Source organism: Erpetoichthys calabaricus, chromosome 14, assembly GCF_900747795.2.
Source record: "Erpetoichthys calabaricus chromosome 14, fErpCal1.3, whole genome shotgun sequence".
NCBI classification, from domain to species: Eukaryota; Metazoa; Chordata; class Cladistia; order Polypteriformes; family Polypteridae; genus Erpetoichthys; species Erpetoichthys calabaricus.
The window spans coordinates 94225305-94248410 of NC_041407.2; the positions used below are offsets into that span (position 1 = coordinate 94225305).

General features: G+C 41.2%; 3 protein-coding genes across 4 annotated transcripts in view; 2 read left to right on the forward strand and 1 right to left on the reverse strand.

Moving 5' to 3' along the window:
* Positions 1-2523: 2523 nt before the first annotated feature.
* LOC114665109 (7-methylguanosine phosphate-specific 5'-nucleotidase-like) overlaps positions 2524-23106 on the forward strand; it is a 37755-nt gene continuing 17172 nt past the window's right edge. Inside the window, exon 1 of the mRNA XM_051936473.1 lies at positions 2524-2600. Within this exon, the coding sequence (XP_051792433.1) occupies positions 2562-2600 (39 nt within the window). The 5' untranslated portion in view covers positions 2524-2561. The remainder of the gene's footprint in view (positions 2601-23106) is intronic.
* On the forward strand, positions 6590-18103 carry LOC114665110 (7-methylguanosine phosphate-specific 5'-nucleotidase-like). Its single transcript, XM_028819507.2, has 8 exons — positions 6590-6683; positions 6799-6868; positions 6949-6995; positions 10840-10925; positions 11030-11119; positions 16380-16542; positions 17512-17712; positions 17939-18103. The coding sequence occupies exons 2-8, from the start codon at positions 6817-6819 to the stop codon at positions 18047-18049; spliced, it is 750 nt and encodes a 249-aa protein (XP_028675340.1). The 5' UTR covers positions 6590-6683; positions 6799-6816; the 3' UTR covers positions 18050-18103.
* Positions 19141-23106, reverse strand: part of LOC114665108 (peptidyl-prolyl cis-trans isomerase FKBP10-like) — a 37729-nt gene continuing 33763 nt past the window's right edge. The window contains exon 11 of one of the 2 annotated variants that reach the window (XM_028819504.2): positions 19141-19254. Coding sequence is in view for 1 of the 2 variants with exons in the window: in XM_051936466.1 (XP_051792426.1) it covers positions 19711-19899 (189 nt within the window). In the remaining variant the exon portion in view is untranslated. Of the gene's footprint in view, positions 19255-19583; positions 19900-23106 lie in introns of those variants that run through there. The other variant, XM_051936466.1, reaches the window with a different exon arrangement.

Here is a 23106-nt window from a genome sequence, read left to right on the forward strand (position 1 = left end):
CAGCGGGTTGGAAAATGGATGGATGGATGGATGGACATATAAATGAGGGCCTCATGGACAATAGAAAGGGTGGCAAAGTGGCACAGTGGTAGCGCTGCTGCCTCGCAGTAAGGAGACCCAGGTTCGCTTCCCGGGTCCTCCCTGCGGGTCCTCCCAAACTCCTCCCTGCAGTTTGCATGTTCTCCCCATGTCTGCATGGGTTTCCTCCCACAGTACAAAGACAAGCAGAACTAAATTGTCCCTAGTGTGTGCTTTATTTGTGTGTGTCCTGCGGTGGGTTGGCACTCTTCCCGGGATTGGTTCCAGCCTTGCACCCTGTGTTGGCTGGGATTGGCTCCAGCAGACCCCGTGAGTTGGAAAATGGATGGATGGATGGACAATAGATTTTCACTAAAAAATCCCAAAAATTAAATTATGCTGCAACGATAAAGAACATATCAGTGAAATCTGCTGTTAAATAAGTATTTGACCCCTAATAGCTTGGAGACTGTATGATTGTTATAGTGTTGCTGATTGGACATAAAACCGCAGTGAGAAGGCACAAGGTGAGGCAGACAGTACCGTGCCGCCCTGAAGGGGGCGCATGTGAGCCCAACAGGTGCTCGTTGCTGCTGTTCTTCTAAGCAGAGGCTCTGGGCGCCAATAAGTTAGCAATATCAGAAAGTCAAGTGCACTGTAGCTGTCCGTTTATTTTTATTTTTTGTTTTCCGACTGACTGACAAAATGGAAAATTAAGATTTTTAAAACTAAAGGAAAATAAGGACTTTTACAAGAAAGTGACAGAGATTTTCGTGGAGAAGGATAGGTGCACGAACTTCATTTACAAATAAATGTAAGACCATAACCGGTTTTCAATTTTATAAAAAAACTGGATCAGACTAAGAAAACAAACAATCCAATATTTAAAAACTAAATTCTGACCTTAAATAAAATATTCTTTTGTTTTTCTTGTTATCATTTGGTTGAACAGCCTGTGTTAAAATTGACTAAAGCAACAGAATTAAAAGCTTTTAAAAACAACTAAATATTTCAATTAAGGTCAAAATTGAAATCCATTTCTTTTTGTACGACACTCTGTATCCTTTCATTTGTATTGAATGAGTTTGAATTGTGGAATTGTAACGGCAAAGTTAGAACACACGGAGGGTGAGGAGCAAATGCGCTCTCATGCCGCTATAAATGTGACGTTCTTTCTTAGCCAAATATGTGCCTTACCGATGTGTGTGTAAAGAATGCTCATGAGATATGAAACATAAGCAGTAGGCACTGTGCAGGCTGCCAGATGATTAGTGAATAAGCGACTCTTTGGGGTTTATATATTTGTAAATCTGACTCTGAAGGAGTCCGTGCCTCACCAGCAATGAACATCACCGCACGTCACTGACACACACAGAGTAAAGAGAGAGATACAGTTCATTCCAAAAGTATTCAGAACCTTTCACTTTCGGTACACTTCATTGTGTCGATTACATTTTAAGTAAACGTGTACCATTTGCCATCAATCTACACTCAATAACCCATAATGACGAAGTGAAAACATTTTCAGAAAGGTCTGCAAATTTATTAAACATCTAAAACTGAAATTTCTCAGAACCAAACACCAAAACAATGGCTCCCCAAGAAGCAACGTTAAACGGTTTACTATACAGAGAATTCTCTATAACTCTCATTCATTTGACTAAATCTTCGCCGTACGGTCTTTGAATATTTCTGGCTACCAGGTTGGAGTTTATACACAATACGAATGCCGTAAGGTTTACGAAAAACCGTAATTAAATATAAACCTACCGATGTTAAAGACGTCTGGTGAACGCAGTAAATCAGTGTACACTTGCCTTATGCTTTTAACGCTATTGCGATAAAAACATCAACTTATTTCTAAAGTTAACGGGAAGCGCGAATACTCGAAGGCGCAAAGCTTCTTGGGATAAGGCGAGCGACGTTATCTTCTCCCGCCCTCTTTTTGAGATCGCGTGGGCGGAGCTTTTTACCTTTCTGCTCCTCCAGTTGCGTATGCATACCTGTCGACCGGAGCCTTGTCTGTGTCTAGTTTTTTGTTATTATTATTAATTTTATCATAATGACTTATTATATGTTTTAATTACTTAACATTTTATACTGCAACGTAAAGACGACTTCCATCATGGTGAGTAAATGCTTAGATGAAGCTTTATATTTGATAGGTTTGACATATTTGTTGCCGGCGTTTGAATGCAGTCGCGTTGCATTTATTGGTCATCTGAAAATGGATACATCAAACATAAGAAACGGGAGTATATATCGAGCAGTTCGTCTGCGGCTTCGTATCCGGGGGAGCCTTCCAATCCTGATTGTGAAGCGGGCGACTTTTCATCTCGGCATGTGATTTAGTGAGTATGTGAACAGTGAGAACAGAAAAACGAAGCCATGGCATTCATCTCCCCACAGTACTGACAGGTCACTCTGTGAAGTATGTATCTGTCAATGACTCTGACCAGCAAATCTCCATTCTAGCTTGATGCATTTCCTGTGCTTCTGCTGTCCAGATATACAGGGCACAGTGGGCAGTCAATCCCCTGAAGATGGCTATAACTATTTGGCAGCACCTGGGCAAATACAAGGTCAGGGAATTTTTGCATGTCCATTGATGTGAATATATTGGTTGCTTTATATTGTCATCCACTAGAAGTAGGGCTACTCCTCTGCATTCTATGACCAAGAGTTTTTTGTATGCTGTGGGCATTTGTGTTCATAATTTTATTCCCAAGCAACTCAATGAAAAAAATTGAAAAAATTGTGATTGGTGGAATACTTCATGTGTATAGCAGAAGTCAGGCTGATTGGTGACTCTGAAATAACCAGGTGTGTGTGTGCCTGTGGTTGCCCATGTCCAGAATTGGCTATTCTGTCTTGTATTCAGAGCCGCCATGATAGGCTGCGGCTGCAAGAGACCTTCTACTGTACTGAGTGAGTTTTGAAAGGAATTATTTGATAATTATATTTAAAGTAATCTTGCTAGTTGTTCTGAGGAGTAGTTAGTAGGCAGCTGGCCCCTATTTTAAAGATTGAGGGTCAGCTGCCAGGGACAAAAGTACTTGAGAGACCAGGTTGGATTGTTATAGTAAGAGAAACAGAATATGCTCAAGGCCATGGCAGTTGTTGTTAGAGAACGGGTTTTACCTGCAGTGTTTATGAGACCCTTGTGCACTATTTAACCTGACAGTTTCTGCATAGTGCCTTTCACAGTAAGCACCTGCTCAAAATGCAGCTGTAGTGTAAAATAACCCGGCAATGACACAAACTAGGAACTGCATGTATGTCACAGCTGATACCTGTTATATGAAATATCAAGTTTAAGCATCACATGAAGTTCAGAAAAACATCAGAGGAAAGGTCGAACTTCAACAATTTATTTCTTGTTTCGCCCAAAATCACACAAGGAATATCGCAATGGGCTTTAATAGACAATGTTTTTGACAGCACCCCAGATCATTGCTTTTCTCCACAGCTATCATCTTAAAAAAGCAGAGGCGTTTATATCCGAAATGCTGGATGAGAAGTTCATGGCAGAAGTGTTCTTCATGAATGGCATCTTCCCAATTTAAATGGAATTAATCTTGGTTTGCTAGGAAAGGACAAAACAGTCAGCGATCTTATTAAAAAACGGAATGGATTTAAAGAGAAGCTGAACTTATTTTCAAATGATTTAACTACATTTCCCAACACTGTGTGATTTAATAAATAACTTGGCATCTGGACAAATTACTGTAATAATATCATTGATTGATGGGAGAGGCAAGTTTGCATCAAAGGCCAAACAGGTGCTTATGTCACTTGAGGAACGTTACCTGCACCTAGAACTGATAGACATGCAAGAATCATCTAAATTGGAACAGGCACTTTGATCTGTGGGATGTGTAAAAGTTTGGACAGAACTGAACCAGGCCCAGTTCCCAAACATTAAATGGTAGGCCGTTTTATGTTTGTTGTGATGTACACGTGTGTCAAGCTTTTTGTATATGAATGCAATGAAAATGAATAATTGTTCCCCTTTATACGCACCCACCTCCATGAATGTCTACAAACTCTTCTCACTTCATATGAACCGAACTTTAATGCTCTTGCAAAGTCAAGTAAGTACAACTTTAGTCATTAGAAAACAAATATAGTTCTGGTTGTCAAATGTGTATCAGATACTGTATAAACAAGTGTGGACGCTAGGGGCTCTGTTGCCCCGTGAAACCCAACAGACAGACGTCCAAGACACGCTTGTAAAAAGCACCAAGAAGAATTTTAATATTTTCTTCAAATACGGTACACAAAGCACCACACTCGCCACAATTCTCCAATACTCAATAATAAAAATACAATAAATCAATAACAATAATCCTCCTCTCCTCCCAGCAGCTCCGTCACTCTACCGCCCAACTCCAGCTCTCCTGCTGGGTCTGCATCAGTTCTTTAAATAGTCCTTGACCATCCGTCTTCAAGTAGCCTGGAAGTACTGTTGGCTTCTGTCCTTGTGACTCCGAAGTACTTCCGGGTTATAAGAAAAGTAGGAGTCCCCAGGTTCTTTATGAGCTCCCCATGGCGGCACCCAACTGGGCTGAGGAAACGGACTCCATATCCCAGGATGCCCTGAGGGAATCCGGGGTACAGCTACCGTCCAGGGGAGCTGCCACCTAGCGTCCCGGGGGAGGCAGTGTCCTGAAAAGGCTGCCTTCCTCCATTCTTCTCGTTCAGGGACGTCCCAGCCAGATTGAGCTGCCAGCCGTCTATCACACAAGGCAAAAGAGAAGTTAAAAAAAAGAATGAGAGTGAGAGTTAACTAATATTGAGAACATGTTGTTATTTCACATGTGGTCCTGTGAAGGAATTCTGTTTTGTTAAAATTAAAAGTGAAACTAACAAATGTATAAAATGTAATTATAACAAATGTAACAAAAAGTAATATATTGTCAAGGGACTCATAGTCCAGACCATTGTTATATGGCATTCCTAGGTAAATTTATGAGATTTTTTTTTTTGAGGCTGTGTAATACAAATCAGTTTTTTATTATTATTATTAATAATAATTCAATATTAATGTCGATAAACACCCAGTGTTACATTTAGTTTTGTTCATCTCATTCACATATGAATGCTGAGAGCCAATAATTATGCTTGGACCTCCCAATGTTTAACATTTGATAGTCTGACCCTCAAAAGAAAGTATTTGAAGAACCCTGACATAGAGTGTGTTCTAGTTTGGACATTCTCGCTGTGGAAATTGCGCAGGTTGCCAGCACCAGTGTTTGGGTTACAGGTGGCGCAGTGGTAGTGCTGCTGCTTTGCAGTAAGGAGACTGTGGAAGATTGTGGGTTCGCTTCCCGGTTCCTCCCTGTGTGGAAAGCGCTTTGAGTACTGTGAAAAGCGCTATATAAATGTAATGAATTATTACAACAGCTTTCTCAGATACAGCTCCTTAACACTTTGAGGAATAGAAGAATCTCCTTCACAACCAACATTAAAGTTACGGCAAGCTGTGCCCTTCCTAGCAAGCTCTTAGTCGGCACCACCTGACAGCAACAGGGTGAGAATCTATGTGAGGTATACTTGGATATTTTTAGAGGAGTACCTGAGTTGCTGTGGAGGCACTAAAACAGACCAGATGCCTGGGTCTAATCACAAACTACAAGGTTATAGTCTCATCACATTTGCTCAGATTTGGGAGTCTATCAATAGCATTTTGAAACTGGTGGATTCTCCTTTAAAACTGAATATCTGTAATTTAAAATAAATTATCCAGAATTTCAGGCTTAAACTATAGGAGCAGGTTTTGGCTTTAGATCATGGTTTCACTCATTTTTCGTAATGTCAGCAAAGCCTTGCATTATAATAACATGTACTGGTTTGTGCATTTTGAAAGTGCCAAGTCAGTCCAGGGATTTGAAGCCTGGCACCCTCACCACTAGACTATACTGCTTTTCAGAACTGTGAACACTGGAACTAAATCTGCCTGTGGGGAAAAGGTGGGGTTGCCTACGCCTAGGCAAGGCAAATGTAATTGGAACTGTGTCCCAGAGGACATGTTAACACTGACAAATGCACAATTTTCACTTCTCAGGCCAGTCTGCCACAGGGTGGTTAGTAACTTGGATGTATGTGGATGTAGAGGAATACACCACTATTCATCCTCATTGCTGCTCCTCTTTCAGTCAGCTGGTAGGGGCTCACTGGGAACTGACTTGGCACAGCATTCAGCTACCACTTGACTTCTGACCTTAATTTACATTTCATTTAGCCTGGCAAACTGCACTACTCCCAATACTTGTTTCTGTGGTTTAAACATCCAGATCTGAATGTGCCTGCTGCCCAGGACACCCCATATTAGTGTCTCACTTGTTTGTGCTATCAGTTCTCATAAACAATTGTCTTTGCTACCCATTGAGGCCACACTGTGTGCTGCTGTGCTGCATGCTTACTTCTGTGCTTACCATGCCTATGCAATCAGGCGCGCATGTATGCTTACCCAGACATCACGTAGTGCATCTATCCTTTCTTTTGTCATCTTTTCAATTTGCATTGTAAATTAAGGCTTGCTAACCGCTGTTTTCTTTTTGCAGGTGCCAGAGCTTCATAATCTGTCAGTCCATATACGTGACAGGAAGAAGGTAGAAGTCACATTAGAGTGCTTTCGCAAAGGAGGACCCAACAGAGTACAGGTAGAGTCATGTGCCTAAGTGTCCTTGATGTCCATATGGCACTGCAGCCCTGCACCAATTCTAACTTTTCTATATGTATTTTTTGTATTCACCCTATGCTTTCTGCCATTTTCAGGTCATTTCTGATTTTGACATGACTCTAACTAGATTTGCCTACAATGGGACACGTGTCCCCACTTGTCACAGTAAGTGAATGGGGACAAGGGTGACATCACCTTAGCATGATCCCCTACCTGTGCTTAGCTAGTGTTGCTTTTCTTTTCAGGTATTATTGACAACAGCAGGCTGATTTCAGAAGAAGGGAAAAAGAAGGTATGGCTTTACATTCAAGTTAAGTTTCCTGCTGTTTTGTGACTTTGGTTGATTTTTTTTTTTTACCCAAACCTCATTTTGCTGAAGAGTGTGCACTTAGGTGGGCTCTATGTATGCGTCTGTGATAGGTGTTCTGTATTTTTATATGTTCTTGTTTATCATGACACTAGAGCATGGAAAGACGTTACAATTTTTTGGACATGCAAGTAGGAATGTCACTGTATTGTATACACATGGCAATCCTACTACTACTTAAATCTTTCACATAACATTGTAATTTCTATTAAGCTTACATGGACATGATTTGTATTTTAACGTGAAAGTTACTGTTTATAGGGTCCTTAGGGTCCCAAGTACACACACAGAGTAAAGTGAAATAGTTAACTTGAATGCGCTAATGTGCACCATGTCATCACTTTGGGGTAGGACATGCACTTCAAGCATGCTGTGTGATTAGTCACGTACACTAACATTGTCTTATTGGTTTGTTTAAGCAATATGCAAACCTAATTGTACAATGGTCATCTTAAACTATACTGCTAAAATATAAGGGAACACTTAAAGCACACATCAGATCTCAATGAACGAAATATTCAAGGGGAAAGTCTTTATTGAGTAATACTGTTTAATGATGTAACAACAGTCAATGGAAACCAAAATCACCAACTCATTGAGGGCTGATTCAACATCACACCGAAAAACAAAGTCTGTATGTACTCCCGACAACGTCTAGACTTGCTCCTGAAGAGACAGCAGATGGTGTCCTGGGGGGGGTCTCCTCCCAGATCTGGATCGGGGCATCAGTGAGCTCTTAAACAGTCTGTGGCACTCCTTGGCATTGTTGGGTGCACCAATGCATAACATCCCAGAGATTCTCAGTTGAATTCAGGTCTGGGGAGTATGCGGGCCAGTCAATGGCATCAATGCCTTCGTTGTCCAGGAACTGCCTACACATTCTGGCCACATGAGGCCTGGCATTGTCCTGCTCCAGGAGGAACCCAGGGCCCACTGCTCCAGTGTAAGCTCTGACAATGGCTCTGAGGATTTCACCCCCGCGCCTAATAGCAGTCAGGGTACCATTGTCTAGTATATGGAGGTCTGTGTAACCCTTCAAGGATATGCATTCCTAGACCATCACTGACCCAATGCCAAACTGGTCATACTGGATGATGTTGCAGGCTGCATAACATTCACCAAGGCGTCTCCAGACTCTTTCATGTCTGTCACATGTGCTCAGTGTGAACTTGCTCTCATCTGTGAAAAGAATGGGGTACCAATGGCCAAGCTGCCAATTGTGGTATTCTCTGGCAAATGCCAGTCAAGATGCACAATAATGGGCTATGAGCACTGGTCCCATTAGAGGATGTCAGGCCCTCATGCCACCCTCATGGAGTCAGAGACATACACACCAGTAGCCAGCTGGAGGTCATTTGTAGGGCTCTGCCAGTGCTCCTCCTGTTCCTCCTCACACAAAGGAGCAGATACCAGTCCTGCTGCTGGGCTGATGCCCTTCTATGTCCAGCTCTCCTCATGTAACAGCCCATCTCCAGGTATCTCCTCCATGCTCTTGAGACTGTGCTGGGAGACGTAGCAAACCTTCTTGTGAAGGCACATATGGACGTGCCATCCTGGAGGAGCTGGGCTACCTGATTTGGCTGCAGGTACCGCCTCATGATACCAGTAGTGACAAGAACACTAGCAAATTGCAAAACTAGAGAAGTATTAATCAGGAAAGATAAGGAGAGCACTCGTCTGTGGCCACTACCTGCAAAACCATTCCCTTTTTGGGGGTGTCTTGCTATTGCCTGTCCAGTGCTCCTGTTGTCACTTTTCATTTGCACTAAAGCAGGTGAAGTTGATTCATAATCGCTTATGCTTCCTAAGTGGACAAATTGATATCCCTGAAGCTTCATTGACTGTGATGATCAAGTGTTCCCTTCATTTTTTGAGCAGTGTATTTACACAGGTAACTGTAAGTACCTTGAATGTTTTATCATGTAAAAGTGTTCACAAAAGGCACATTAACCTCTAAGGTTCTTTTATATTGGAGGACAAGTTGTTAATAGTGGAAATACCTAAATTATTGGCCATGATTTAAATGTACACCACTCAATACTTATCTATGTGTCATTCACTTTTCACTCATTCTCATCACAAACAGCAGTGGCTAAGGCTGGCTACCTCAGCTTCAATACCTTAGCAAGAGTCAGACAGAACTCACTGCTTACAAGCTGTACTCCTGTCGGAATGCCGAAATCGCTACCTTTGAAAAGGCTTAATTTCCAACCTACCTCCGCAAAGGCCAAGAGCCACTTCAAGAGCTGCACTCCTGCTGGGATTTCCCAAATAGGCTATCTTTGAAAGGGCTGCACATCTTTAGCAAGGACAGCTCACACCTGAACACACACACAAGCCATCACACTGCCTCCACCGTGTTTTACAGATGATGTGCTATGCTTTGGATAATGAACCGTTTCATGCCTTCTCCATACTTTTTTCTTGCCATCATTCTGGTAGAGGTGATCTTGGTTTCTTTCATCTGTCCAAAGAATGTTTTTCCAGAGCTGTGCTGGCTTTTTTAGTTGTTCTTTAGCAAGGTCCAATCTAGCCTTTCTATTCTTGAGGCTTATGAGTGCCTTGCACCTTGCAGTGCACCGTCTGTATTTACTTTCATGCAGTCTTCTCTTTATGGTAGACTTGGATATCGATACGCCTACCCCCTGGAGAGTGTTGTTCACTTGGTTGGCTGTTGTGAAGGGGTTTCTCTTCACCATGGAAATGATTCTGCGATCATCCACCACTGTTGTCTTCCGTGGACGTCCAGGTCTTTTTGCGTTGCTGAGTTCACCAGTGCTTGCTTTGTTTCCCAGGATGTACCAAACTGTAGATTTTGCCACTCGTAATAGTGTAGCAATTTCTTGGATGGGTTTTTTCTGTTCTCACAGCTTAAGGATGGCTTCTTTCACCTGTATGGAGAGCTCCTTTGACCGCATGTTGTCTGTTCACAGCAAAATCTTCCACATGCAAGCACCACACCTCAAATCAACTCCAGGCCTGTTATCTGCTTAATTGATAAGGACATAACGATGGACTTGCCCACACCTGCCCATGAAATAGCCTTTGAGTCAATTGTCCAATTACTTTTGAGCCCCAGAAATGAAGGGATTGTGTTCAAAAAATGCTTTAGTTGCCTCACATTTTTATGCAATCGTTTTGTTCACCCCACTGAATTAAAGCTGAAAGTCTGCACTTCAATTGCATCTGAGTTGTTTCATTTAAAATTCATTGTGGTGATGTACAGAACCAAAATTAGAAAAAAGTGGCCTCTGTCCAAATATTTATGGACCTAACTGTATATTGCAGTCTTAGTTTGTTGTTTAAATTTTTTTTCATAAAGCACCTATTGATCTATTAGATAGATAGATAGATAGATAGATAGATAGATAGATAGATAGATAGATAGATAGATAGATAGGAAAGGCACTATCTATCTATCTATCTATCTATCTATCTATTATATAGCACCTTTTCTATCTATCACATTGTTCCTTTCAAGTCTGCATGTTTCTCTAGCAGTATTTCAGCTGGCTGTGTTTTTTGAAGGCAAACCATTAATACACACTTGATTTTCATGACACTTCACGCTGTAAACAAGTGCGCTCCATTCACGCTCTAGTTTCAAGATTTTGTTATTGGAGGAAATGCTTGTAGGAAAGTCTTTCAGATGTGTAGACCTGGAAAGAAGGCTAGGTAGAGACAGTTTGTAGTTCTGATGGCCTGGGATCCAGATTCTCAGTTTTCATTAAAATAAAGACGCACAATTTTCAAACATTTCTTTGCACAGCTTAAGGACCTGTTAAATACGTACTACCCAATTGAAATTGATCCTGCCCTCACTGTTGAAGAGAAGCTGCCATTCATGGTGGAATGGTGAGTCTATGGTTCTCCTTTTATTATTATTATTATTATTTTTGGTTTTGCTCTTTATTTGGTTTCTTGTTGTATTTCTAATATTTTTATCTCCTTCTCCTTAGGGGGACAAAAGCACACAACTTTCTTGTTGCAGAGAAGATTCAGAAATCTCAAATAACTCAGGTGGTAAAGGAGTCCAATGTTATGCTCAGGTAGGTCAGGGTTTTGCTTTACCTTTTTGGGGAGGGGGGAGTGTAGGGTTAGCTGGGGATTTGAGTTGGTGGGGTGGTAAGGTGATCTGCCTCCTGGCTCTATCTTTTGCCTCTGAAACCAAACAAGCATAAAATAGTGCCCTTTATTTCATCATGGCATCATGGAGTACTGTAATTTACCAGTCTGTCACATAAACCTCAAGAGTTAAGAGATTGAATGGAAACATTTAAATCCGAGTTAGAAGGAGTTTGTATTTAGCACTTTATTTTGGTAAAATATTGAGAAAATAACTGGAAAGAATTATGGGAGACACTGACCTAAGGCAGGGAACAAAGCAAGAGTTTCTATTTTGAACCTTCTTACATTCTCTCGGACACTCTTGGATTGGAATAGAAGTAAACAGCTGGTTAAGTCTGCAGATGATACCAAGCTAGGAGGATAAAGAGATCATCAGTCGAATTATCATAGAGGAACTTGGGCAGGTTTGTGGCAGATGAAATTTAATGCAAGTAAATGTCAAGTATTACACATAGGAAGTAAAAATGTTAGACTTGAATAAACAATGAGAGGTTTGAAATTCGAAAGTCCACCTTATGAGAAGACTTTAGGAGTCACATTGGACTCAACATTCTTAACTGCTGGACACTGTTCAGAAGCCATTAAGAAGGCTAACAGAACACCAGGTTATATAGCACCCTGATGTGTGGAGTACAAGTCCAAGAAGGTTATGCTGAAGCTTTATAACACAGTGGTGAGGCCTCATCAGGAGTCCTGTGTGCAGTTTGGGTCTCCAGGCTACAAAATGGACATAGCAGCACTAGACAAAGTCCAAAGAATGCGACTAGGCTGATTCCAGGACTGCAAGGGATGAGCTATGAGGAAAGATTAAAAGAGCTGAGCCTTTTCAGTTTCAACAAAAGAAGATGAAGAGGAGACATGATCGCAGTGTTTAAAATTATGAATGGAATTATTCCAGTGGTTTGAGACAGTGACTTTAAAATGAGTTCATGAAGAACACTGGGACACAGTTGGAAACTTTTTTAAGGGTAAATTTCACACAAACATTACAAATTTTCCTTTACATAGAGAAAACCACAGACACAACGAATAAGTGACCGAGTACTGTGGTAGACACGAGGACTTTAGGGACTTTCAAAATTTGACTTGATGTCATTTTACAAGAATTAAACAGAATGGACTGGTGAGTTTTGTCGGGCTGCATGGCTTGTCCTTGTCTAGGTTGTTCTAATGTTCTCTCTAGCTGCTATATACAAACCCTGTTCAACAATTTTGTGGCGCAAGAAGGAGACAGACTTTTTATTCCATGTTAAGTTACTTGGTGTTCATGCATTCTTTTCCTGAAGCTTTTTTTCCCAGTGCAGGTTCATGGAGCGTTAAAGGGAATCCTTAACAATAGTGGCCAAAAGCTCATTGAAGGGTACACAAATGCACACCAGTTTAGAATCATATCCATATTACTAACCGAGACCATATTACTAACCGAGAATGCTAAACCGGATGATGGACGCAGGCACATCCGGCCATGGGCATTAGCTGCAAAAAGACGTACTGCGCAGGCGCAAGAAAGGGCGGACGGGATACACACCAAGAGGGAGATTTAACAAGCCCCTGGAACACAAAAAAAAAGAACACAAAACCACCCCACACACCCTACAAGCAACGGACGGGACACACACAAAGAGGGGGATTCAACAAGCCCCTGGAACACAAAACGAAAGAAGACGCTCGCGCAACAACAATCCTCACCCACACACACCCCCCCCCCCCCAAATCAATAAGAAGTGACACCCAAAGCCACATATCTAAAGGAAACGTCCATATTAAACATACGTCAAATCAAAACCTTCACACTAGGCAGCATAGGTGGATCTCATTAAAATAAAGCACTATTAACCATTCAACTGGAGAAAAGGATCCATATTAACAGTGAGTGCGATCCTCCTTATTACTTATCCATATTTCGCACGCTGAGGAACAAACAAGTCATGCATACACGGTCACGGGTACAAAACGATTCGGATCGGATAACGGGACCAAACACACGAACACGAATGAAACCAAAAAAATACACGGCGGCGCATACAACGCGCTTCGGAAAATACGTGAGAAAAAATGTCTCGGATCAATAAACGCAAAGCTCAAGTAACCCCGTTACAGAGACGTGCCCAAATGAACAGACACATTGAATGTAGATGCATACAGCGCGCGTCTCAAAGTGCTGCATCAAAACAAGCACGATTTCAAAAGAAAGAGCTCGCGTCTCAGACATACAAAAAAGGGAGCAAAGCAACGCGCATATGACCGGCCAGAAAACAAGCAAGCAGGACTCAAAAAGCAGAAAGCTCAACTGACCGACATACAAAAACGGACAAGGCACGATACAAACAATGCACGACGTAGAGTGAAACGGACTTTGCGCAAAGCGGAGACGGATCAATTAAAAATCAAAAATAGCGCGTCACAAATAATGGACATGCAACAACGCGGCACTCAAACACCACAAGCAAACCATGCCCGTCGCAGACATCAACACCAGACGTCTGCTAAACGCTTACGCCAGTTGGCTGACAACGCTTTCAATAATGAGTCCACTATTGAGGAAAATTCATTGGGATTAATGAATGTCATTTGCAATCATTGTCATTCACTTAACTTCACAGAAGAAACAACTGGCAATACAAATAATGAATTTACACGTTGTTGTCAAAAGGGGCAGATTAGACTGCCTCCTTTACATTCATATCCTGAATATCTACAGAAGCTTCTAACTAAGGATGTGCCTGAAAGTAAAAACTTTATGAACTGCATTAGATCCTACAATAGTTCATTTGCTTTTGCATCTACCGGAGTACATATCAGGCCACCAAAAGGCAATGGCCCATACTGCTTTCGCATATGTGGTTAACACAACGCACTATATTATGTCCAAAAAATATTAATGTTAATCACATTATTAACCAGGTCATTTCATTACTTCCTGGAGAGACACGGCTCTTTCTAAGCTCTGACAAAGTTGACTCTGATGACGACAATGAACATCTGAATTTCCCATTAGAATATTTGAACACTATTAACCCGTACGAATGACCACAACACAACCTTACCCTTAAAAACGGAACAATAATCATGCTATTAAGAAACCTTAACACTAAACAGGGTTTATGCAATGGCACACGGTTAGTCGTCAACACCATAACACACGATGTTATTCAAGCAACAGTTCTTTCAGATTCACATGCTAACAATACTGTTCTCATTCTTGGAATTGACCTTACGAGTTCTGACCTAGAATTACCTTTTACATTGAAACACCGACAGTTCCCCATTAAACCTGCATTTGCCATGACCATCAACAAATCACAAGGACAAACCATGGACAAGGTTGGCATCTACCTCTCTGAACCCGTTTTTGGACATGGACAACTTTATTTTGCCTTCTCATGTGTTCGACGTTCATCTCACATTAAAGTTAAAATTAAAAATGATCCATGCCAAGGAAGACTCATTCAAAGACAAGACACCATCTTTACTACTAATGTTGTATACAGAGAAATATTCCATTAAAACATTACTCTATGCCAAACACTCTATTTTGTATTTATATAGGCATCATCCAAACCTGCACACTATTCTATATCTAATTCATACATCTCACTCTTTGTCATGCCCCAACGCCAGGGGTTGGCGAGCGAAGCGAGCAGGGGGCGGAGCCCCCTAGTATTATCCTAATGTATGTGTCTTTGAGGTGTTACACAACATGTTAAGTATGTGAAAGGAGCCCTACAAAGACAGCCCAATGTGATTCAAATGTTTGACACAGCAGACGAAGGCTTTATGTTATTAAGACTCAAAGTTAGGTGCTCCCGTTGTCACGCATAGATAGCCCTGCAGCAATTAGTTTCACATCCTGAATAACTTCTGATGACGCTCCAGTCTGTCTGTCGATCTCTTGCTCTCTTTTCCCCACACTTGTGAACAAGACCCTGAGATGCTTAAACTCTTCCTCATAAGGTACCACCTCCTCCCCAACCTGGAGAGGTCACTCCACCCTTTTCTAGTTGAGAACAGTGACCTCAGACATGGAGGTGCTGATCCTCATCCTGACTGCTTCACACTCAGCCACAAAATGCCCCAGTGCACAGTTAAGGTTACCACCATATGAAGCCAACAGGACCACATCATCTGTCAAAAGGAGAGATGTGATCCGGGGGTCACTGAAGTGGTTTGCTTCCACCTCGTTTGCTGCATCTAGAAATTCTGTTTATAAAAACAGAATTGTGGGATCCCAAACTCACTGGAAGCAAGTCTAACTTATAAGGATGGAGTAGCCCACAACAGCAGGCCCGGTAGTGCATATTCCCAAAGCATCCCTTATAGGACACCTCGAGGGGACACAATCGTATGCCTTCTCCAACTCCACAAAACACATGTAGGCTGGTTGGGCATACTCCAATGAACCCTCCAGAATTCTCGTGAGGGTTAAGAGCTGGTCCAGTGTTCTATGTTCTGTGACCAGGCTGAAATAAACATTTTTCCTCTTGAATCTGAGCTTAGGGTATCTTGTGAGACATCAGAGACAGCTGACAGAACAACCAGAATATGGCAGTGACACTTGCTGAAGCAAAAATTCAGCTGTGGGAGGAGTTTGGTTATGCCGTGGAGAATGAGTTTTAGTTTGGCCTGAAAGCAATTCTGGAAATCCATGAGAAAATTCGGAAGGAGAAAAAGTGCTTCACCCATCCTGTGTATAGCAGGAATGGAGAGCTTCTGGGAATATAGACGGGAGGTGGAAGGTGCACTTTAAGGACCTCCAGAATTCCACTGACATGCCTTCCATAGAGGAAGCACAATCAGGGGTCCTGAAGGGTACTCACACATCACTGGAATGGAAGTAGCTGAGGTAGATAAAGAAAACTCCTTGGTGGCAAGGATGCAGAGTGGAGGACTTAAGAGGTCTTTGATGGACATGGATGCATTTCAGTTTATTCCTGGCTTCTTGAAGCTCTCAGGGTAGGCCACAGCAGCTCCCCTAGATTCATACTGTATAAAGGGGGTTCAAAAATCAGGATGGATATCTTAGTAGCTTTATTGGAGAGCCAGTGCTTACTGAGCCATGGCCTTGGAATATTTACAGTGTTACTAGAAACCTGGTGGGAAGAGGAGGTACAGGGCTGATTATTTGAATTTGATTAGATTTTAACACACACATTTGCTGTCATATCCTACTCCTTCCTACAGGGAAGGTTTTGACGTCTTTTTCAGGCAGCTACATAAGAATGGCATTCCTCTGTTCATTTTCTCTGCTGGAATTGGAGACATCCTTGAGGAGATCATTCGGCAGGCTGATGTTTTCTACTTCAACATCACTGTTGTCTCCAACTACATGGACTTTGATGGAAATGTAAGTGTTGAACATTCTGCTTTAACCAGCAGAGTTGTGCTACAATAGTTCCTATCATCCTGTGATGTTAAATAACTCAATTGTGGGAACTAAATTTACAACCTTTGAATTTTACTCTAATTGCCTAGTCAGTAGTCCGCACTGCCTGATCTACCAGCATAACCATCTACATAAACCTTTACCGCACACAGCTAAATTGAGGATTGCCTTTTTGAAAATCTACACACTGTCCCTGATGATGAGATTGAGAATTTTTGTGCTCTCTGAACCTGCTTACACACTGGCACCTGTGCTCTTGTAGACATCACCTGTAGTAAAGGAGACTTTGTTTTTACATTGTTTAACACAATAAAGAATTACCATTCATGACATTTCTGAGCTGTGGTGTGGGTTTGTATCTTGGTAGATACATGCTATGCTATGGAGTATGCTATGAGAAGCAAAGCAAAATGACACCTTTTATTGGCTAACTGACTGGGATAAACAATTTGTTTGCGCTAATGTGATCTTCACTATCAGTTTTTTGAGACTTTCGAATTTTAGTACTTTCATAATTTCTGACCTGCTCTGCAATGTTTTTGAGCCTCTTTGCGATGTTCTACTTTGTCTTCTACTCTTTGTCTTTTCTTCTTCTACTGTTTGTGTTTTATTTCTGCCCCTGCTTGGATCTGGTAGGTTTTTAATTCATCTCTTGGCACAAAGTCTCATACGCAGGACTTGAAATTATCTCTCTGAAAATGTGTAGTCTTATCCCAAGATTTTTTTATATAAGAGAGACATGGTACAACACCCTACAACTACAGGGGTACACTAAAAGAATTAACTGTCTCCATTTCTGGGTTGCCAGGTTATTGAAATCGCCAGTCACCTCTAGAAGACAGCTTCATTGTGGTTTGGTTCCTACTCTAATAAGCAAGTTCTCAGAGAATGTGCCACCTTGTTTATGGAGACTTCTTTGTTGTGCCTTAGGGCCTTTTGCAGGGGTTCAAAGGTAATCTCGTTCACCCGTACAACAAGCATGATGGAGCTCTGAAGAATTTGGGGCATTTTGAGAAACTTGACGATAAACGTAATGTCATCTTGTTGGGTGACTCCTTGGGAGACCTCCAGATGGCTGATGGAGTTGAGAACATGGAAAACATCCTGAAGATTGGTTATCTGAATGACAAGGTATGTGAAGATGAACACCAACCCTAAATGTCTGATTTTTTTTTTGTTGTTATGAGTGGGAACCCTCAGAACAAATGGCTTGAGAGAGAATGAAAAAGTAAAGGATACTTGATTTAATTGGGTAAAATTGACCAGTTATAGTTAAGGGAAACATGTTGCCAAAAAAACATCTGGCGCTGATAAAGATGGTTGGTGTGAAAAGTCTTTTAAAAACCTCTCTCCACAGGTGGACAAGCTTAGGGACCAGTATTTGGAGGGTTATGACATTGTGTTGGAGAAGGACGAAACTCTGAACGTTGTGAACGCCATTCTGCAGTACATCTCGGCTCAGAACTGAAAAAAGGCCAGACATGCGTACTCTTTTAATCTTCATCTGTTTCAAGAGGAAGCTGACCACACCACACTCCAGGAGACATCTTTTTTCTCATTTTTCTTAATTTGAAGGTAAACGAGCACCTAAATATGAAAGCTAGCATTTTTCTACAGTGGCATGAAAGTACACGGTTCCACTCCATGTTTTAAAGTGGCTCAGGTCATGGCTGCTTATCTGAAGAGAAGCACTTTAAAAACCGCACTCTTTAACCTGCACGTGAATATATAGTGTTAGGGAAAAATGGAGACACTTCAAGCTAAATTCTGGAAAAGTTTTTAATTTGTTCTCTATACCTCTATTTGGTATTTTACACTAACCAGTATAACATTTATCTTTTATGAAGTGCACTGTTGAAAGTGCAAAGGTGTTGTCAGAACTTTGAATCACAGACAACAACAGAAAGGGGAAATTCTGTATTGTAGGTCAGCTTGCGAAAAATTAGAAAAGCAGTTGAGCTTGCCTAAGCCGTACTGTGAGGTCAAGGCTCATGGAAGCTGCGTAACTGTCTGGTTTCTTACCTGAAGGAAATGGGTAAGCTTTAAATTTGTCAATCACAGATGTGAGCTCAGGCTTCACTTAACACTCTTTTTGTGCCCCTTTATAAAAGTGATCTCTATGAGAGGATCGTATCTGAGACTGGAGTAAGTGTCCAGTAGGCTATCTGAGAACGGGGAGCTGGTAATGAAGCTTGCTTACATCATTTTAATTTTTGATCAATTGAATATCAAATTATAATTATGTTTCTTAAACCCATCTTTGACAAATTATGTTTTATATGTTGTAGCACGGAATTCATTGGGACAGCTACAGTAAGTTGTCAAAAATAAACAAACTTCCTGCCTTTAAGAAAACAGCTTATGAATAGTTTTGAGAAAAAACAGAAAAAATAAAAGTGTTGAAGAGACACTTTTTTTAAAAAAAAAAAAGCATTATTTAAATTTTAGTTGGTCTCAAGTTCATATTGTGAGGCACATGTACAGAAGACTTCAAATTGTGCACTTGTAGAATTACACTGCGGCTCCCTGCTGCTAATACAAACACGCAGACTGAACACCGACTGCTTGCCTCGTTGGTATGTTTTGGCAGAAGAGGGCTGTACGTTTATTATAACGGTACATGAAATACACAATCCACTCCTCTATTGAAAAAAAAAAACCATTACAACAGTGCTATGAGAAGTCGTTCCCAGATCCCCTCTAACTACCCTTTGCCCCCATCCCTCCTGCCCACCACCACCATTTACTTTAATACCCGTAGGCCAGTTATATTTTTGGTAAAAAGCTCAACCTGGAAAAAAAGTAGAATCCTCATAACGGTAATTTCCAAGTGTGCACATATCTGAAGTCTGTTATAAAATAAGGAAAGGTCTTTCTGATTTACTGCTTGAAAAAATGTGATGCCTGTAACCACAGAACATGTTCTTAAAGGAGCTACCCAGTCAAACCAAGTGCAAAATTCATTCATTGGAAAGAAGCAGGTATTTATTTATTTATTTATCATTTATTTTACCTGAACCTCTCTGGAGTGCATTGCTGTTTCTCCTGATTTTGGCACAGCACCCTGCTTTTCACCCGGCACTCACTTGTGTGCAACTCGCCAGCTCCTTGTCTCCATTTTCTTGATGTTTACAGCTCCTCGTGCCTCACTTTTTCTGCATCCTCATCAGTCTTCAGCTTAAGTTCTTCTGCGACGATACGTCCATCTTTGTCACGGTCCTGGTTTACAAACATGTCTGTAATGATGGCTTCTGCATCCTCTCCTGGCTTCAGTCTGCCTATCCCATTATCCACCTGATTCTTGATAAATGTGGAGAACTATGAAAGTAAAGAAAAAAAAAGTGAGAGAGAAGACCACAGATGGATTATTGTGACACAAGACTGCTAATTGTGGACTGACTCCCAGAATTCAAGTGTGGTGCTACTAAAATCTGAGGAGCAGATAGGCTTTGATCACACTTCAAAAAAAAACACCGAAGGACTCTGTGAAGAAATGAAGTCGCACTCTGGTTCTTCTTTGAAAGTCCCAGTGATTTCTGAATAAATGTAAAGGCCACGTCGCATTACATGAATTTTCTAGCGATTTTCAGTCGTAGTCTTCATTTTCAAAATCGTAGCTGTCAGCGGCAGTCGTCACCGTGCCTAATGTGATGTAGCTAGTGGCTCACTCTACCTAGTCCTATTTGCTATGGCAAAACTCAAACTTTTATTATTTTTTTCCAAATACATCGCCTTTATCTAAAGATACTGTTAAAATGAAGATCAAATCTTAATATGTCCATGTGTTAAAAAAGAAAAAAAATGTCATTAGGTGTACTATTTTGTTTTGTTTTTTATTCATATCATTTCATCATTTGAATGAGCAGCCTGTTAAATAAAATAAAAATAATCTCAAGAGTCTATATAGCAGGCAGTAATGTACACTTTCTGCTCCCCCAGCGCGTTTCTACCAAATACACTGCTTAGCCCCCCATAGAGAGCTTGACACGTATCTATTAGAGCACTATTGTCCTGCACAGCATAAATAGGAAGGCCACAGCCTGCAATTAAATACAGCAGAGTGCCAGCCGGCAGTAACACAGATCACATTAGGCTACAGAATACGAAGACTAACGAAACTGAGCCTTTGTTATTGAATGCAATAAAGAGTCTTTTTAAAAATCAGGAACTCACTGGTATTTCACAAATCTGTGATCATCTATTCAAGGCTGTTTCTGAAACCTTTGTGAACCAAAAATGGGTCCCCTATGGCATCACCCTGAAGGACCACCTTTACTTTTGAGAGTTTAGCTCTAACCACACTTTCCCCTTATGCTTGCATTTCTCTAGGTCAGAGAACCGAGCTCCTATCAATTAACAGCAGCGTAACAAGAGTTGTTAACATCGTAAGATGCGTAATAAATCCGGTTAAAGTAAGCACTATGGACCAACTGGAGAAAATACCACACTACTGTCACAATTCACACTGCATCCTATATCTGCCAGTCCTCAGTGCCGCGCTGCTCGCTCCCGCCTGTCACCTCCAGTAACCGCGGAGACATTCAGCCCCTCAGAAGTGTTAAGGATTTAAAAAGAAGAAAAAACAAAATCAGAACGTGGATATCAGTGGGGAAAAAATCACTGAGTGTTCCCCCCTATTCCAGCCGGGCATGGAGTAAAAGGGCGCATGGAGCAGGGCGGGATACTGACGTTGATGGCATCTATGCTGTTCGGAGCCCAGGACAGAGAAGGTGGGTGACTGGGAGAGTGTGAAGGGGAAGGAGGGACGGCGAGGACGTGGGGGCCTGCCACCGTCTGCGGCGTACTGAAAAGGGACTCGGGACAGGCAAGAACCGCGCTAAGTCATCCAACTTGTGGAACTGGTTCCGAGCTTGGGGAGTGCAGGAGGTAGAGCCAGAGTGGGAACGTGCAGAAGGAAGCCATTAGTGCCAAAGTGTGGAGCCCACTGAGGTCGGTTTATAGGGCAAAACTAGGAGCCCACAGGGTGCAATCTATAGTGCCCAACTTGGACCACTGGAATGCTATGCATGTGGCCAAAGTGCCAACAGGGTCTGAAAGAGCTCTTGTAAATAGCACACACCACACCACATTCCTTGTGCTTATAAGCAATCACATTTTTGCCCAACCTTTGTGGAAAACCAAACATTTCTTTTGAGGCACAGAATTTCAATGTAGCTCTGTTTATTTAATGAATTTTTGGCACTGGTAGGGAATATTTCGATTATCTCCCCGTTTCTTATTTTGTAACTGAGCGACTGGGCTTGTGTTCCACCTTATTTTTGTGTGTTCCATCTAGTGGTCTCCGTCTAAGTTGCTATGTAAGGTTTGACTACCTACTTATAGTTAGTGATAAGCGAGACAGCAGAATCTCGATATGAACACAGTTTTGCAAAACTGCCACTAAAATGTACATTTGATTTTGCAATTGCAGAATGGGAAACTCACTAAAGATGAGTTTTTTTGAGGATTAAACCAAGGAATATTGCTCTCTAAGAGTTATTCTGTGACCAAAACCGCTGTTTCCTCAAACTTGGCCCCCCTCAGATGCTACTGTGACATCCACTGCCCCTTCCATGCGCCTCCATGTACTCTTATCTGCCTCACACACTGCCTGCTCCTTTGCACTGACTTTCCCCAGCTCTCTATATTGATCCATGCCAGGACCCTTCTGGAGACTCACTGGTGGCCACACACCCAAGCCAATGGATTTTAGAAGCTGAGAAGAGCTTGCAGGTTAGGGCTCTCTAGTTGCCTTCCCTTTCATGTTCTGCACCAGAACAAATTTTGCCATGCCTTAAATTTACACCAAAATCTCTATTGGAGAAGTCTAGTCAAGAAAATAGTAGCCGGATATTAAAATGGGAATAGCATTGGGAGAAGACAATTAAGAAGAAGAAACAAATGGAGGAAAAGGATACAGGTGACATGAAAATATATGTGGTAGTGGCTCAATATTCGTTGGTCATGAAACACAATTATTTTCAAAAATATTTCTACAAAGCTAAACTCCAAGTTTTACTGTGAATTCCATTTTGCGTGAATAATTTTGCTCATCTGTATGTTAAATAGCACAGCCCAAACTCGAAACGTTACAAATTCTCTTTTAATAACCACTAAATGGTGTTGAATATGATTTATTTTAATTTTAAATACAAATGTTTAGGAATGTTCCTTTGATTTGTTTTAACTTCCTGTGATTTATTCTTAAAACCTAATACAACAAAAAACAAAATTCTGCTTCCAATTGTTTTCTCTAATGCCATAATACAGTATATATGAAACTGTAGTTATTTTATCATCTTCTGGAATTGATACTGTACATTTTATTTCCTGCTATAGTCAAAAAGATAGTGTAGTGAATACACTGTTCTATTAAAATTTATATTTTTATTTTGCTATGCATTATTGGTATTCATTAAAAATAATATTGAAATTCTGATTTTTTTAACTATTAACTAGCTCTTCAGATTCAGCACCTACAGCTCAAAGTTATTTTATCAAAGCTCAGAATTTTTGCATGCATTT